This window comes from Coenobita brevimanus, chromosome 71 (assembly GCF_032717465.1).
Source record: "Coenobita brevimanus isolate Jiangsu-jjx chromosome 71, ASM3271746v2, whole genome shotgun sequence".
Classification (NCBI taxonomy): domain Eukaryota; kingdom Metazoa; phylum Arthropoda; class Malacostraca; order Decapoda; family Coenobitidae; genus Coenobita; species Coenobita brevimanus.
Genome location: NC_137024.1, coordinates 56,870,246 through 56,888,693, shown reverse-complemented (window position 1 = coordinate 56,888,693; position 18,448 = coordinate 56,870,246). Strand labels below are relative to the sequence as shown.

The following is an 18,448-nucleotide window of genomic DNA, read 5'->3' as shown; positions in this document are numbered from 1 at the left end:
AATAACACAGAAATCGACAAATGCTTTACCATATACTCTGGACTGCATACTTTAATCAGATGTCATAAGAATAATTTACTGAATAAAATTAACAGGTAATATAGCAAATTCCTGCATTTTTTATTAGTATTAATGATCAAAATAGGAGTGCGCGTGAGGCCACTCATGTGTTTTGGGGAGGCGCGATGTTTACATTTGAACAGCTGTTATGGTCTTACATTAGCAATAACACTAAAGATTGAATAGGTTATAGAAGGTCTATACAGTAGCACCATTTGAACAGGTGTTATGGTCTTGGAGTAGCAGTAACACCACCCCAACACCATAAAGCATCCAGAAGAAGCAGCAGTAGCGACACAGCAATGTTCGGAGGAGACGATGATTTAAGTTTTGTCGATGATGTAAGTATGGTTTGGCAGTTTTTAGACACACTTTATAGTCACGGATTTATGAGGCTTTGTTGTGCGGTAGGAATGTGCCTGCCATGCCTGCTTGGCTGTTCACATATGCTTTACGGTAAAGTCTTTTCAGTTCATCTTTGAAGAATTGTTTCGTCTAATTATTGCCATTGTATCGATTTCCAGCTTAATTATGCATGTTCTCACAACCATTTATCTTGTGCTAATCAGTTTAGTATTTCTACTTTTCTAGTGTCCCACAGTTTATTGTTTTACCTTTTTAATACTTGTGTATTCTTAATATTTTTATTAAACTTACTGGTCCATCATTTGGTTGTGCCAGAAGACCGACTCTTTACTTTGTATGTTATTGTACCTTATGCATTCTAATGAAAGCACTTTCTATGTCTTTTTTATTTATTTATTTTTTTTCAAAGCTTCAAAAATGACATTTTCCTATCCCCTGGAATGAATTCCTCCAGTTGTCAATCCACAGCTTATCATCTGAGGCTTGTATGTTTCTTTTAAAGGTAATTATTTACCTAAATGGGCGCAGCAGTTCCACCTATAATAAAGCCATGATCTCAAGGTAAGTAATTTTGGTACAGTATATAAGCAACACAGATGGTTAACTGTTCCACTGTGAGTGCAAGAAGTGAGTTGAAAAAGAAAGTATATCTTTTTCAGGGTATTTAAGGAAGCGGGCAGGCAGTGTTTACCTATGATCTCTTCAACTGGCTGTGTTCAGTTGACTTTGGTCACGTTGTTTACCAACCATTGCTCCGACTTGACACATAAGTGTATTCCGTATCAAAGCAATGGGAAACTTAATAATTTAATGAAACCAGACTTAATCCAACCTAACCTCACTTGTGTTTGACACCTAGCTATCAAATTTGAAGGCAAGCGTTAGGAACGTTAAATATGGCCAGCTACTGTCAGATGTCGGCAGAATCTTTACACATTCAGAATATTTATAGCTTTCAGAGATAAGTTTATAAAAATCCCCTGTAGTTGTGGTAATCCAGGAATAACAAGTAACCTGTGAAAGACTCATTTTGATAGAAAATACGGAAAGGCCACGTCTGTTTGGTAAATAAATAATCTTTTAAATGCCTTTTACATTACCACATCCCAGCATTGTATCAGTTTTCTAATCAACCTGTCATTACAGGTAGTTATGTAGGCTATATCACTTGCCTGTGTATGTTTTATTATTATTTTTTCTATATTCTGTATTACCTCATCTGTTTCATCCTTATTAGTTTTGTCTTTTAATTTTATACAGTAGCTATATTTTGCCAAGTAGCCTATACTTAATGAGCTCATATCCATTTTTAATTAATGTAATGGATAATACCTCATTTATTACCAGATAGCTTTTTGCCATGATATACTTTGTGTGTGTGTGTGCTCTTTACTCAGGTCATAATGATGTGCTTTTTTTTTTTTTTTTTTTTTTTTTTTTTTTAAATACTGAGTAATTCATTAAGTATTTAGGTAAGCAGCGTATAAGAAGGAACTTTGGTCTGTTAGTATTTTATCCTCTCTTTTCCAGTTTACACAGGACTGTATTCTTTTTATCATTGTATTTGGTTTATCTGTACTTAAGGATTTCCCCATATTGCCAATTTACATTGAGTGTCCAGTGTACTGCTTTTTTTTTTTTTTTTTTCCAGAAAATAAGAATAGTTTAAATAACAGTAATGGTTTAGAATTGGTGACAAGTGAACAGATTATTTATTTACAGTATTTATTTTTTTTTTACATGTCCAACTCTGGGCAAAGGCTTCAGGGCTCCCAAGTCCCAGTGGTCCTCCTTGGGGCCCAGTAGTCCTCCTACGTCTCCACATGTCACCACTTCGGCACTAACACCCACCATCCATATTGAATACATGTTAGGGCTGTTTCATACGGACTGGTGTACTGGTGATGATGATTTACTGTACTGTATATACATCTTTTGCAGGTATTTTTGCAAGATGTACTCCACCCCTCTGCAGCAGGAAGCAGTATGTGGAGAGAACACCAAAAGGATAAGCATAACAATAAAATTAAGCCTCCACATCCTTTGCTGGATACTTCCTCAAAAAGCCAGAGAGAAATTGGAAATCCCAAGAGCATGCAAACAGCTGTGGAAAAGGCTTCCAAGGACAGTATAGCTAATGAGAATGATGCTGATGACAGTTTTCCCTATAACAGTATAGATCTTGAAGGCTGTGACACCAATCCACCACCAGCACTGACAACACCACCTGACTCAGAGATTAATCAGTGTTCATCTTATAAATTTTGTGGTGATCATACAGTTGAAAAGGGTGATCTAGCAAATATTGGTACTAAACCTGATTCCACAAAGCAAAGTGACTTCAGATCAAAGATTTTACAAACATTAGCTAAAAAGAAAAATGTACAGCCTGTGGGTTCTAAGGTAATACACAATCATTATGCTGAATCATCGGCCACTTTGAGTTGTAGTGACAGAATTCTCAATTCAGACACAGTAAATGATGATATTAGTACACCTGACAGACAACTTCCTTCAAAAAATGTCAACTCAGAAGGTTACAGGGATTACATTACAGTACTAGATCAAAACTGCTATGCTAGAACTGACAGAATAAACCAACAACATCAGAATATTGACAGAAATCCGGCCACAACAGTCAGATCTCCGAGTGGTGAAGATATATTCCGAAAGCAGGAATTCGCAAGGCCATCAGTCACCCCAGTGAAGTCGAGGGTTCCCAGTAAAAGGAGAACAGTGAGTCCTGGGGGACCAGTAATCCAGAAGAGAAAGTTTCCTGGACCTGCAGGTCTTCTTCCTCAGCCTGTAAGTAAATTTTTAAGAAAATATGAAAGGATCTTCATGTTCATTGAGGCTGTAGACTTTCCTTAGTTAAGAACCTCAGCCATAGGAAATAAGTACAGGCCTCTGTACAGTGGAGAGTGGATGTAATATATTGCTTTGTATGGGAGCAGGGAAGGATTAAAAACAGTAACCTTTTATTCTGTTGTATGCATAAGTAACATAAGTATGGTTACACAGTTACTGTTGCTGAGTAATAAATACAGAAATCTCTCATCCTTTTTAAATGTGTTAAGAAAGGTTTTGCAATTCTCAGTATTGTTTATAAAGTTGCCGAGAAATCCAGCTACCAATAGGTGAAAATACAATTAGACTTTGTTATTCATTTAGCTGCAGTAATCACTCGATTATCCAACGTAATAGAGCCAAAGGTATGTTTGGGTAATGGATCCATCCAGATAGGCTAATGGACTTTTCCCCTGGCCCCCATTTGTACATAACCAAACTTTGAAAGCTAGTACATCGTACAACACTTGTTCATGCTGTTTAACACTACTCTCTCTAGTCAAGCAGACCTATAAACCACAGCCAAGCAGTTACCATGGTCAAGCACATCCATCAACTACAGACAAACAATCACCACTAGAGGGCCATACCCAGCAGTGACATGAAAAAAATGGCCACACAAGAAAAATGCAGTGGGCACACAAAACATAATGATAAAATGGAATAAAATTATGGTAAAATAGAATAAAGTCATGGTACAGTACAGGAAGCTAGAATAAAATCAGCATCAACACTCACGATTCGACCATCCCACATCAGTCTTACCCACGAGTTCCCGCTTGTAGAGTCAGCTTGACCCTCTTCTTTTTTCCCTGGTGGAGGGACCATCATCACACACCCTAGGAAAAGGAATAGCAAGGCTTGAAGCAGGTAGGGAACAACCACAAAAACCACCACATGCACTGCCATAACAACTGTCTGAGAGGAGCTGTTACTACACTGTCGCTGGGTGGGATCTGGGAACAACCAAAGGGGTCTCTAGCGGATTGTGGGAGAACTACCCAGCCAGACAGTGCGGCACCACCAGGCTATTCCCGCCTGGCTGGACGCGAAAATGTTTGTGCAGCCATAATTTTCACCATGACGCATGCTTTTTGTCTGGATATTATGAAAAAAAAAAAAGTACAATAAAGGTTTCAAACAGCCAGATCACAGCGTCCGGGTAATCGAGAGATTATCATATTCCAAATCAGTTAACATTTCCATATGGTAAAAATAGTTATATTGCTAACATTTACTGTAGGTATGGTACTGTAATTGGTTATAGCTACAGTAAGATCACATGACAAGTTTTGCTAATGTAGAATGACAAGCATTTAGTGACGGTAATTTAAAAAGCCCTGTATCATGCATTTACTTCAGAGGTTATGGAGCTTTTGATGAAAATTACCTAATTACAGCACTTTTTACAGGGATTTCAGAGCACTGTGTCAGTGGCTCCAGAGCCTGATGATGATGATGATGATTCTTCCACATCCAGCAGGGTAAGTAAGGTAAACAGTATTATACAGGTGAGCTAACAGTACTTGTAAGTTTAGGCAGTCTTTATTATTAGTTAGAGATCCATTTTTAACCATCACAATATCTTTCATGCAACCGGTTATGTAAATTCAGGAACTGGCAGATAGCTTTACAGGTGAGAGTGGACTGTTTTAAGCATTTTTTTCTGTAAGGCAGTGTGCTTAGGATGGATAGAACAGCCACCAGGGAGTCACAGGGGCCATGGTTCATATCCTACTTGGGGGCATGATGGCTCAGTGGTAGAGCACCGTCTCAGACCCAAGAGTCGTGAATTCACACCACTCTCGGGTAAGCTGACCTGCTGGGAAAGGTAGTAGCCGTGGCTCAGTGGGTTAGAGCGCTCTGACCAAAGGGTCAGAGTTTCTAGTCCACGCAAGGGTCATTGGTAGACACCAGGAAGGGCATCCAGTCATAAAATGCCACACGCTCCAAAACCGAAGTCCTCCACTCAGGGGCAATGCCTTAGCCCTTATTGAAAAAAAAGGGGACACAGTGTTAAGCTCAGAAAAATAAATAAAATTTGGACTTAATAGTAAAAACCATTGTCAGCATACAACAATATGGAATTATTTTACTGTCTTGGAGTGTCTGGTGATTGATGAACAGGATGGTTTTAGGAGTGGTAGATTTGGAAAGGATGGAGAACGAGATACTGACTAAATGAGTACGTGTGAGTGAGGTGGAGGGGGATACCAAGGATGAATGAGATGGAGGAATGTAGTGGAGAGATATATGAGGGGAGGGTGTTTGAGTTCAAGGGAGGCAGCCAAATGGCTGAGGGCAGAGCAACATGGAGGCAATTTGTTTGTGGCCACCCCATATAATAGATATATTTGAGTATATTTATACTGTAATATAACAGGTATTGGAGAGAATGTTGTACCTGTGGGTGTGAGAAAGAATGGGGTTATGTGGATGGAAAATGAATGTATGCTGTAAAGAATTTGTATGATGGTCGTGTTTAATGTATAAAAGTAAGCTTGGTATATTGATATCTAAGTACAGTGAGCAAAAGAGATGATACAGAGCCTGAAAACAGGAATGTGGAAGTTCATGATATATGGAAAAAATTGGTTTTGGTGAGCCCACCTACATAATTTTCCCTCATCTCAGTTTATCCCTTCTAGTGAGTACATAATAAAGGGCTTGGCAGAATGATGTGAGGTTGCAAGAGCTTCTAGAAACAATACTGCCACTCAGAATTGACCTGGTGGTTGATGGTTGCAACCATCAACCACTTATTTGATACAGTACTGCCTGCTTCTTCATTCACGTTCATCATTCTTTTTCTGTGTCTGCTCACCTCTCCTATTTCTCTCATCCTTCCCCTCACTTTCATTGTAATTCTTTCCATTTCAGGTGGCTCTGCACTGAGTGACATGCCTATTTGTATCCATTAACCCTGGGAACCATTTGCAGTGCTGGGTTGTAACCATATTAAAATACTGTAGCTGGGTGATGTGGAGCCTACTATGGTTCCCCTGGAAACTGATTGGTGAGATGCAAATGTGACATCCATATGGGAACCAAACCTCCACAAACTTCACCACACCTCACTGTTGCAAGATGCTGTCTGCCACAAGGGAACATTAGTTCGTTACATGGGATGGCCCTTCATAGACGGTTGCTTGCATGTGGTTGATGAGTCTGCTTGGCCTGACAGACTGGAGTTACTCAACAATGAAAGTAACTTTAAATTTACCCAAAATTGCCGTCTCTTCATCTTGAATGCTGAGTTATAACAATTGATAAACAGTAAAGTATCCTGATAGGTATGAAGAAGCATTATGAAAAGGATGTAGAGCTGTAGCATTATATTATTCTTCCATTGAGGTACGTAAAATGAGTTGCAAAATGATGAAAATATGGGCCAAGTTGAAGTGAAAATATCATAATGTAGGGTGGGATTGAGGTCATACCTTAGGACTTATCACTTCCATCTATCTGTCCACCAGTCTGTATATATCCAGATGTCTTAATTCTGAAGTGGTTGGCCACAAACTTATCACCTCCATATCATCCTGTCCTCTGCCATCAGACTACCTTCCCTTCAGCTCATGCCACATTCACCTACCTTGCCATCTCATCCTTCTACCTTGGTCTCCCCCCTCCCCCATCACTTATGCCCATAGCTTCCTCATCAGGCTGTGAAAGGATGGTTTTGTTCTTCATTTTTTTTTTTTTCCTCCCCCTCCAGACATTAGTATGCTCACAAACCTCAGTAAATGACTTCACAAGAGGGCCCTGGCAACAAATGATAAAGGACCTGGATTTTGATCCAGGTGACCCTACGTCTCCTGTAAGAGTCTTCACAGTTAAGTGGGTGTTGCGACGAGCAGGACTTAGAGGACAGGCTTGTGTAAGAAAGGTGCCTTTCTTGGCAGTCCTTATCAGCAGTATTGATGTAACTCGCACAGATCCTACTGCTTTGCTGAAAGATCCAACAGGTTAGTATTGTGATCTGTCTCTGGGAACCATTCCTATGGGTATCTTGAGTGAGTGAAACCAGGGGATAAGAACATGCTTTTGTAGGAAACAAAAATCTTGCACAGAGAGAGGTGGATAACCCTATCAGTAAATTGTTTTGTCTGAAGAACAACATTGTATCTTCTCCCTGTGATGCTGTATGTTAAACAAACAAACAAACACACACACACACACACAAATACCTAGTGATAGTAAAATAATAGATTTCTTATGAGAGAGTATGGTATGGCTGTCCCCAAGAAGGGATGTTTCCACATGATGAGAATCACCAGTACACAAAGAAGGTCAAAGGGCAGACATTTCATTTAAAACCTTGGGAGATGTCTGTCTTTTAGGCAGTTAATGGAGCTTTGAAAAATTTTGTGTCTTTGTAGGTCTGAAATGTATCCCTGACCCCACAAAATTTTGGCAGTGGTTGCAGAAAGTGAAATCCGTTCTTAATTATAGGTGTCTCCATCTCTCTCAGTCCAAGTGAAAAATGAGTTTTTGTCCCTGCATAGGCCCTTCCCACTTTAGCACAGCACTGTAATTTAACCTTTGATGACTGTTCATGTTATTTTCCAGGAATGTAAGTCTGTACAAGGAAAGTAGCTTTCATTGTATAAATAGGTGGGGGCACTTACCATACACTTATTTGATGTAGTGCTGCTTTCGGTGTCTGCCCTTTCCACTCTTCCTTCCTGCTTCTTCTTCTGTCTTTCTGTCCCTCATTCTTTCCCCTTCCTTCTGCCGACGGGTCACTTTACACTCCCTCTTCTGTTTTTCTTTACTTCATTCTTTCCTCTTCCTTCTGCCTGTGGATGACTGTACACTGAGTGACAAGCCAAATGGTTTCCTGTACACCAGGAAACCATTTTCAGTACTGTGCTGGGTGGTACAGTAATCATATAAACAAATTATGGTGCCTGGTGGTTTAGTGGGCAATTAAGGTGCCCCAGTTGGATTGAGCCAGTGCAGGTTTATATCCAAGGGGTGGTTGGGGTTTATTGCTCATGTAATGCCACTCAGGAATGAGTGAGGCTGGTCACTCTCAATTGCCAGGACCAACTTGCCTAGCCCCGGGCTCCTATGCTCCTTGTGGGGCGACATTGGATTGGATAATGGATGAATGGATGTATGGTTATGGAAAACTTTACCAGTTCCATCTTCCAAAGAGGCAGTTCAGTTCAAGACAATCTGAAAGCCACAAATTACAGATTTGCAAACTAGACATGTAATATACTGTACTGTATATCTGTAACTGCATCAAATCATGTTTGGTCATAAAAGCATTGAATATTTTCATGTAGTTCATTAGCACTGAGTACCAATAAGTCAAGTATGTAATCAGGCAATAGTGAATAATTTACTGTAATTCAACCCCTTCAGTCTGATGATGGATAATGTCTTTTATTTTATGATACATTACATTCCCATGATATAACTTTGTTTAGGAGAGATTCTTTGAACTGTAGGGGTTAGATATAGCTTTCTTCAATCCCTAGTACTGCAAGATGATAGCAAGAATACTCAAACACTATAGGATACCCCACTGACAGAGCTGGTTCTAGGTAGAAGTGATACAAGAGACTTCTTAGGGCCCCTCAAGCTCTAGGACGCTTCCAACTTGGAAAAAAGGTGAGCTACTGCTCACATTTTCGGCAGTTTTCTTCATCTCATCTTGTTTGTCTGTTTCATTCCTCATCTTGTTCTTGTTCTTGTTTGTCTGTTTCATTCCTCATCTTGTTATGGACATATTTGCAGTAAAAGAACTTGGCATTCACAAAATAACCGTTATTTAAGTTAATCCAAATGTTATTATAGAAACTAGGTTTCTATTCTAACTTACCATCATTGCTGAAAACTTTATTGTCGAAATCATTATTGGTGAAATCTTACTATAGATTCCTCTTTGGCACCTTCCCCACAAGCCTCTTAAGTCACGATGGGTGCATCGTGCAGGGAGGGGGGTCGCATAGTCAGGGAAAATAGCGGTTTTGGGCCATTCCTTGCTTCTGCCTCGGACGCGCATTTAAAGTTTTATGGTTATGATTTTTGGTCACTGGTTACTGTGCGATTCACGCACTGTGATCACACGTACTGTGCAAGTGAACTGTACTGTATACATTTTATATATATATATATATATATATATATATATATATATATATATATATATATATATATATATATATATATATAAATACAACATATTTATACAGTGTATTTTATTTTACCTACACCCTGTATTCATAGTGTGTTATGAATACTGATGACATAATATTATTGTAATGCTTATGTGAGCTAAATTATCACTACATAAAATGCATGTGGGATATATTAAGTGGACCCCCAGATGTAATTCCAGTTAGGGACCCAGAAGGCTAGAACTGGCACCACACACTGGATTGAAGGGGTTAATTTATAAACTGTAAATAGTGAATGATGTTTATACTGTTTGCATTTTCAGGTGAAATCATGGGAACTGTCGCAAGTTCAGTCATGGACGAGTTTGGTGATGCTCTTCAGATTGGATCTGTGGTGGTGTTGAGAGGTGTGACTGTCTTATCCCCAGTAGGGCTGCGCTCAGTGGTTGGATCGAGGGAAAATACCCGTCGCCACTACCTTAACATCACACCCAACACTGTCCTTTCTATATATGCCCCTGATAGTACAGGCCACATCATCACAACATCAGTTGGCAGTATTGATTTGAGAGAGTTGAGCAGACAGGCATTATCTCCTACGTCTGCCACTGGACCCAGAGTCATTGTTGAAGAAGAGGAAGATGACAGATTCAGAGAACATTACTCATATAATAACAACAGTTCATTATTATCAAACCAACATGATTCCTTTGTCAACTCCCCTCGTCAGGGTATCTCTACTAATCAGTCTCCAAATTATGCACAAACTTTACATCAGCAGGGGAATTTGAGTAGTATGCAGAGAAGTGGTCAGAGTATCCCAATTAATCAGTCTCCAAAGTATGCACATACTGTACTTCTCCAGGGAAATTTTAGTACCGGTAATGTACAGAGAACTGGTACTGTACGTCTTCCTGGGAATTTTAGTAATATGCAGAGAAGTGATACTGTACGTCTTCCAGGAAATTTTAGTAAAGTGCAGAAAAGCGATACTGTACGATTTCCTGGGAACTTTAGTAATATGCAGAGAAGTGATACTGTACGTCCTCCTGGGAATTCAGGTAAGGCACAGAGAAGTGAAACTGTGTATTTTAATAATATGCAGAGAAGTAATCAGGAGCAACATCAGTTTACAAATCATGTGAATATCAGACCAAAACTAGCAGTGCCTACTCCAAGACCACAAACATCGTGTGGGTCTGTTTTTGTTAATAAGCCACCACAATCCCCAGTTACTCCTGCCGTTGACAAATCAACATTGCCAAATAAATTAGTTGGGGAGCCAGTCTCAAACTCAAAAACATATTTTAGTCAGGCAGAAGAAAGAGAAGTAAATGAGTTACTAAATGGTCTTGATGCAGATTCATTTTTTGAGGACTTCTGAGTATAACTTGGAGCTTCAGTTAATGATTTGCCAATGTACTCAAGTGTATGTATAGAAATATTTTTGTATTGGTGATAAATTCAGCACTCTAATTGTGTTGTAATGCAATAAATGTCAGATAATACCTTATGAAGTGTAAAATTGGTTATTAGCCTTCACATGATCCTCCACTTACTTGGTATAGTGCTACCTACTTCTTCCTTACGTGACTACAATGATTGACAATCTGAATGATTTCTTGTGACCTGGAAAACCATTTACAATAGTGGGTGGTAACCATATGACTGAATAACAGGGTGATGTGGAGCCTACTTTGGTGTGCAAATGTGGTGTCCATCCAGGAGTGAAAGCTCCATGCTCTTACATGCTCCTCACTGTGATAAGGCACTGTTCACCACAAGGAAACATCAGCTCACTGCATGGGATGGCTCTGCAGGGGCAATTGCTTCCCTACTGCTGGTCAGACAGACTGGGGTTACTACCACTACAGCACGAGTTCTAATATGAATTAAGATCACTGGCTAGTTGCATTTGATATTTCTATTTTGTCATACTTTCAGTTTAGGGATGACCCCTTGTCCTCAGAAGCTATAAAAAAAAAAGGGGGGGGAGGGGTGCACAGCCCAAAAATGAAGACAAAATCAGCATAAAGAAGAGGAGAAGCAGTAAGTACTGTGGAATGAGGGGAAGGGAACAAAGAGGGAACATGAGTGGTGTGGAATGGAGATTAAGTGGAGTGAGAAATGAAGTGGGGTAAAGGAAATTATTGTGGAGGGTAGTGATGTGATGCAGAGCAGAGGGAAGTGAAGTGGTGCACAATGTGATGTTAGGTGGAGTGAAAATGTGCACATGGAGTTAGATGGAGGGACATGAAATGGAATAGAGGGATGTGAAGTTAGATGGAGGTAAGTAGACCGAAATAAGCTGGAGGGAAGTGAAGTGAGAGGTTCTGAATGTAGCCTAAGTGTAGTTGAGAAGTGAAATGGAGGAAAATGAAGTGAAATAAAATGTGAAATAGAGTAGGGGGATATGAAGCTGGACAGCACTGGTTGAAGTGAGGTGGAATGAAGAGAAGCGGAGTGGAGGGCAATTGCGTGAAATGGAGGAAAGTGGCAGGGAAGGGAGTACCCATTATTTTCCACACTTTTTAAAATTTGAACCTGACATTAACCCCTTGGCTGCGAAATATAAACTATGAATTTTTTCTGCTACCGTCAGACGATTGCACTCAGATCAGAGACTTTCACCTAAGCAAAAATATTTGAAACTGTCGATTAATGCTGGAATTAACAAGATTCTCTTCCAGCAGACGCCAGACGAGTTTATGATTCATCTCTGAATGTCGCCTCAAAGGTCACCCATTATAATCTGCCACTAATAATATATTTCGTACTTTTTTCTTTTTTTTTCTCAAGAGACGAGAAGTTCCGGTCAGTGAAACATTTTAAGTTTTCTTCACAGGCCACAGTATTTGCATTATGAGCTTGCAGTGTTCATTAAGTCCCAGATATATATGCCGATATGGCCGAAACTGACAGAAAAAGTTGTGATTACATGTATACACAGAAAATGAGGAAAACTCGTCAATAACTAAGGTTTAGAATGCCTGGAGGGCTAGGACACGTAGTACTGTGACGTGTACCAAAATAGGCATATTTCTGATTTTCTTTTTATCCATCAAATATAAATTCCTAGTGTGCCATCCCATTTTGTTTTTGGCTTGAGTATTTCGGGCAAAGAGAGGAAGGTGAAGGACTGAGGTTGTACTGCCCGCGAGGATGTGGCGGGGTTAATCTGTACCAGGCGGCGAGGTGCGGTCGACCCGCGCTCAGTTTGGTTTTGGTCGTGCAGCAGTGGTGAAGGTGCGGGTTAGTTTGCGCACACCTGATCACATATTTGTATTTTGCTAACCTGGTAGGTATAATAATTAACCATATTAATTACCAGCGAGTGAATCCAACATGAGAACAGCTTTATGACGCTTTATTTATTATTATTATTTTTTCACATCACTGCCACTAATGATTCCATCGTTGTCTCATCGTTATCACTACCAGCATCATATCACTAATCACTATCTTCACATCAGCATGTCCATTCAGTAAGGATTCTAAGTTTCTCAGCTCTACATACGTCCCTCTAGGCTACTCCCTTCACATATCTCCCCCAAAAAATAATGAGGGGGGAATCTTCAGCCTGCACTCCACCGGATTCACATTTTAAATGAGCCTGGGTCCTGGACGTGATGGGTAACTGTACAGATATAATCTGCCGATATGCTCTTAAGCCTGTGAAACTCCATTGCATTGCCTCCTTAGCGGTTTTTTAAAATAACACCTTATAGCTCCTTGTATGCTATTTATACATTTCTAATAGACATAGTTTGCATCAGTAACATACACAAGAATATTATGATGTAATAAACCTTTTAAATATTTACGATGTTGCGAAAGTTCTTTAGCGCACGAGACTTCCCCATGACATACCCGGTAGGCATTCTAACTTGTGGATGCACTACCACAGTGCCTTCTCCACCATTACATGTGCAGCTATGCGCACAACAGGCTTATGCCTATGAAGAAGAGGAAACCTAGTGATTTTTAGGTTCTCCGTCGCCCCCTCCCCTTCTCCCCAGTTCCCTAATTACTGCATTACAGGTTTAGTGGTAGGTGGTCGCAACCATCATACAGTCACTTGATGTAGTGCTGCCTACTTCATCCTTAGCCTTTATCATTCTTTTTCTGTGCCTGCCCTCCTCTCTTCCTATTTCTCCCATCTTTCCTGTCACTTCTTATTGCTTTTCTGTCCTTTACAGGTGGCTTTACATTGAGTGACAAGCCAAATGGTTTCCTGTACGCCAGGAAACCATTTACAACGCTGGGTGGTAACCATATAACCAAACCATACGTGCTCCCTACGAGTCAGCAAGTGGGTTGGTGGAAGGTTAGTGCCCCTCCCCGTAAAACAAATAACTCAAAAGTCAAATGGACACCCCTTACGGGATTATGGCGTCTGGCAATAGATAGATAGATAGATAGTTTCTGGACTCCGTATCTAAATAAAGTGAAGTCAACCGACTTTCGAATTTCTAGGTTTCCTCCTTCCTACCAAATTTCACTCAGGAACATATCACATTTTGTGGATATCAAATATCGGTAACCAGGCCATCTTTCATACTGCACTTTATTCAAAGTTCTACATCTACCCCATCCACCCATGACTCATCAGTTCGTGAATATTATACCGGTACGTCAGTAACGAGGTCAATCTTTGTATCATTTTACAATCATACCCCATTACCCCACACATTAAACTGCACAGACTTTAAACCCAATAGCGGCTATTGGACGTCGAAGGGGCAGTAGGATTCAAAGTGCTATTTGAGCTGCTTGGTTTGACCGAAAATATATTCTTGAAATACCAGCACCAAGGGGAGACCACAGGGAGGCGCAGAAAGGGCCCGAGCAAGACGGGCATACGTCCCCCGCCACCATGCGCCCCTCTTCCCCTCAACGGAGCCCGCGAGAGGTACGCCACCCCTCCACACTACTCTACCAGGACCAGCACTCGCCAGGATCGGGGTGGGACTCATGTAACCACAGTCCCAAGTAGGACTGCAACGATGCCCACCGTGCTCGTCGGGGAAAAGACCTCCACCTTACTCCTTTTGCCTACTGCCCCCTGTAGGCCCTCGATGATACCCACCATGCTTGTTGGGAAGGGAATGTCCACTGTACTTCCCTCACCCACAATCCCAAGCACGACCGTGATGATGCCCACCGTGCTCGCCGGGGAGAGGACAGCCATCGTACTCATCTCACCTGTAATCCCAGGGCAAGCAGAACTGCGGTGGCGCCCACCATGCCCGTTGGGGAGGGAATGTCCACCGTACTTCCCTCATCTGCAGCCCCCACAGGGAGCAGGACTGTGGCGACGCCCACTGTGCTCGCTGGGGAAAGGACAGCCACCGTACTCCTCTCACCTGTCTTCAGGGCAAGGCAGAACTGCGGCAGCACCCACCGTGCCCATTGGGGAGGGAAAGTCCACCGTACTTCCCTCATCTGCAGCCCCCACAGGGAGCAGGACTGCAGCGATGCCCAGCGTGCTCACCAGGGAGAGGATGGCCACCGTACTCCTCTCACTTGCAGTTCCAGGTTGTAGTGGAACATTGGCAGCGCCCACCATGCCCATCAGGGAGGGAACGTCCACTGTACTTCCCTCGTCTGCTACCCCTCCAACACCCACCGAAGATAACGCCCCTTGCTCACCTCACTCCTCCAGAGGCAGAGTGGAATGCCCCTCTTGCTCTCCCCACACCCCAAGGGGCAGAGCTAGCTCCCTAGTGGAGTTGCAGCTGGAGAGGGTCTGGAGCAGCCCCATACTGAGCCTGGGGATACGCTCACTGCAGCCAGTGCCCCTACGTCACCTGTTGCTGCCGGACTCTCAGAGGAAGAGACGCCGCAGGCAGCCCCTGACAGCCTCTCGACAAAGGCGAGGCCACAGCCTCCAATCACCGAGGGACACCCTCAGGACTCCTGGCAGAGACCTTCCCAGACTAGCCAGCGAGCTGTCCTCCACCAAGGGTAGGCGCAAGACAGTGTGCCTACTTGCCCTGTTCAACCCCAATCCTGAGGGCCGACACACTCACCAAGGCCCCTCCAGGGAAAGGCCTCCCTCTACACCACCCCACAGCCCAGGCTGGACGATCCAGCCTATGACAGTGGTCCAATGCCCCTTCAGAAAGGCGACACCTACAGCTACCCTGTCATCTGTAGTCACAACTCTTGTCTCTGTGTCCATCATAGTGTGTATAATCTGCCCCATTGTACAGTGCCCAGTACTGTATGTTTGTGTGGCAATATATGTGTAAGATTGGTTGGCCTGTGTTTTCAGCCCTGTTCCTCTGGTTGCATGCTCTAGATCTGGTCTTGAAAAGAACCCTAAATCAGTTCCTTGTACTCAGGAGCAAGAGGTTGAGCTTTGAGTATGCAGCATAATAATACTGGCTTAAAAGTACCGAATATAGCAGTAACCACAAGTAAATCACAGTGTGGAGACTGAGTCTCTACACTGTGGAATAAGCCTTCTTCCTTAATTAGTACCAGAAACACACCCGTTCTCAAACCATGACTACGTAACACCCACATCGTTGGCAACCCATGTACAGTATATACATTACAGAAAAAAAAAAAAAAAAAAAAAATTAAGGAAATGACTTTAGCTGTTCGCTACCGACCAAGATGTTACTACAACTGCCTGCTTCTCAGTATTTTTCATGTCAAAATTCTCTATCTATCTACCGGGTACCTATAGCCAGACGCTTCAATTCCGTAATGGGTAGCCACAAACAAATTGCCTCCATGGGACCCTGTCCCCTGCCATTTTGCTGCCCTTCCCCCAGCTCACACCCCACCTTTCATATACCTCTCCACTCCATCCCTCCACCTTAGTCTCCCCCTCCCTCCACCTCATTCACATACACTCTGCTCGTTAGTCTCGCTCTCCGTCCTCTCCACGTGGTCAAACCACCTCAATGTATTTTTCCCAGCTCTTTCTATCACATCCTCATCCACACCACAATGCTCCTTCACTTCATTTGTCAGTCTCTCTCTCCATTAAAAAAAAAAAAAAAAAAAATACAACTTGGATAATAAATGCTGCATTTGTCTTTCCACCCAGTTAACAGGGTCACCATAGTGATGTGGAGCCTTCTGTGGTGCCCTTGTTACCTGGGTGGAGATGCAAATGCATCATCACTCTCTTCCCCAAACCTCACCGTGGTGAGGCACTGTCTGTCGCATGAGAATATCGATTCACTGCATGGGACAGCGTTGCAAGGTTGATTGCTTGCTTGCAGTTGATGGGTCTGCTTGATCTAAGACACCAAGGTTGATTTGCTACTACTATACTATACAATGGAAGCATCCAAAAAGCTCCAACTTGTGCTGAATTGACAATATTTATCATTAATGCTCTTCTATGGTGAGCTGATTTTACATAAAAGTTATTACATGCGACTTAATACTCACATAGGCCTATACCTGCTTGCCATTTTCAGTTTCTCCGGGTGAGCAATTAATGACTGGTCTGGTCACTCTGGAGAAGCGATCTTGGTTTAGCTTCAACTGTACACTTATTCTCACCTAAAAAAAAGCAAAGTGCAGCTTTGTTCATAAAAGAAGGCTTCAAATTCAATGTTTCAGGTTTGATAAGCATGACACAACGTAAGTCTATCTATTCCACTGTGCAGTCTACCTGATTTTGCCTTTTTAAGTTACCTGGAGTCCTCTTATTTCTTTCAGCATTACTGAAGATGGTGTGGCTGGCATCAATGGTGGTGATGGTGGTGGTTGTGGTGAAGGGGGTATGGGGGCAGCAGCCACGGGTGGTGACACCTCAGGGGGAGTATCTGGGGGAGCAGCACACAACCGCCAGACAAGGCAGGGCTGTTTATTCCTTCACACAAATCCCCTATGCTATGCCTCCAGTTGGAGACCTCAGATTCAGGGTATGTGGTGTGCTACCGTTATTCTTGAACACGGGTGTAGCAAAGATTTTGTTATGGGGGGCATGAATTTTCGTTGTTGTTAATCTTGAGATACAGCTGTTTGGAAAGTAATATAACAGTATGTAGGTTAATAATAAGAAGTACCTGCAGTATTGTTAATTTTCATGGCACACCTTAGTCTCACATCCATATGCTAAAGTTGGCACTAACACTCCTTCATGTAAGCCACATGCAGCTGCAACACTCAAGCCTCTGTTTCTTATCAAGGCCTTCATAACACCAAGAGCCAAGTCCAGAATGAAAGCAGTGGAGATGGGACTGCAGAGGAATGTACAGTATGTGGAATAAAGGGAGTGGATAGGATACAAAATAATATGATTAGTGAAAGATGTGGAGTGAGGAGGTCTGTGGACACCAGAATCGAAGAGAATGTACTGATATGGTATGGTCATGTGGACAGAATGGATAACAATAGTGAAGAAAGTATACCTGAGTGAATTTGAAGGAGGGAGGAGGCGAGGTGGGCCAAGAGAAGGTAGAGGGACATGGTGGATCAGTGTGTGAGGAAGAGAGGTATGGAAGTTGATGAGACTAGGGAACCGACAAGAGATCGAGCTGGCTGGATGAATGTTGTAAGAAGTGCATGATCAGAGATCTGGCACCCCATTTTAATGTGACAGCGTCTGGATTGACTCTATCGGATACATATATGTGAAGCTACAGAATGTGGTGAATGTTTTTGGCATATCAGATAAAGCCAGGATTCCGGGGGCTTGAATGATGAGTAAATGGAAGCGTGGCCCATTGGATTGGTCAGACGAGCTGTCTGGACACTGCTACTTCTCACCCTGCCCTAGGGTGGGAAAGGAGGTTCAAATGATGGTGATGATGATTTATTGTCAATACTACAGGAAACAACCCAGAAAACAATAATTAATACCTGAATGAATAAGTTAAAACAATGGAGTGGGCCTGGGCCATCAACTACAACATTAAATCTTTCACCACACGTATGTCTTCCTCAGATGATAGGGGGCAGCGTGGCTCATTGACAAAGCGCTTGACTCAAGATCGCAAGGTCTAGAGTTCATGCCCCGCCCAAGTAGCTGCTTTGCTGGGATAGGCTGCGCTCTCCTGTCACCTAGCAGG

General features: G+C 42.2%; 2 protein-coding genes across 3 annotated transcripts in view; both read left to right on the top strand.

Moving 5' to 3' along the window:
• Nucleotides 1–241: 241 nt before the first annotated feature.
• Nucleotides 242–10,829, top strand: LOC145406663 (uncharacterized). 2 transcript variants are annotated; one of them, XM_080277751.1, is made up of 4 exons: nucleotides 242–401; nucleotides 4,686–4,757; nucleotides 6,992–7,241; nucleotides 9,731–10,829. In XM_080277751.1, the coding sequence occupies exons 1-4, from the start codon at nucleotides 363–365 to the stop codon at nucleotides 10,789–10,791; spliced, it is 1,422 nt and encodes a 473-aa protein (XP_080133877.1). In that variant the 5' UTR covers nucleotides 242–362; the 3' UTR covers nucleotides 10,792–10,829. The 2 variants fall into 2 exon arrangements, with proteins under 2 accessions (XP_080133877.1, XP_080133878.1); XM_080277752.1 differs by lacking the exons at nucleotides 242–401; nucleotides 4,686–4,757 and adding an exon at nucleotides 4,999–5,082.
• A 2,403-nt stretch (nucleotides 10,830–13,232) lies between these two features.
• Nucleotides 13,233–18,448, top strand: part of LOC145406794 (uncharacterized) — a 17,067-nt gene continuing 11,851 nt past the window's right edge. Inside the window, exons 1-3 of the mRNA XM_080277891.1 lie at nucleotides 13,233–13,280; nucleotides 14,129–15,443; nucleotides 17,094–17,299. Of these exons, the coding sequence (XP_080134017.1) occupies nucleotides 13,233–13,280; nucleotides 14,129–15,443; nucleotides 17,094–17,299 (1,569 nt within the window). The remainder of the gene's footprint in view (nucleotides 13,281–14,128; nucleotides 15,444–17,093; nucleotides 17,300–18,448) is intronic.

Excerpts from the sequence above, each read along its gene's own strand:
- LOC145406663 (XM_080277751.1), top strand. The coding sequence starts at position 363 with ATGTTCGGAGGAGACGATGATTTAAGTTTTGTCGATGAT. Across the intron at positions 4,758-6,991 it reads ATTCTTCCACATCCAGCAGG|ACATTAGTATGCTCACAAAC; the intron begins GTAAGTAAGGTA and ends CTCCCCCTCCAG. Across the intron at positions 7,242-9,730 it reads TTTGCTGAAAGATCCAACAG|GTGAAATCATGGGAACTGTC; the intron begins GTTAGTATTGTG and ends TTGCATTTTCAG.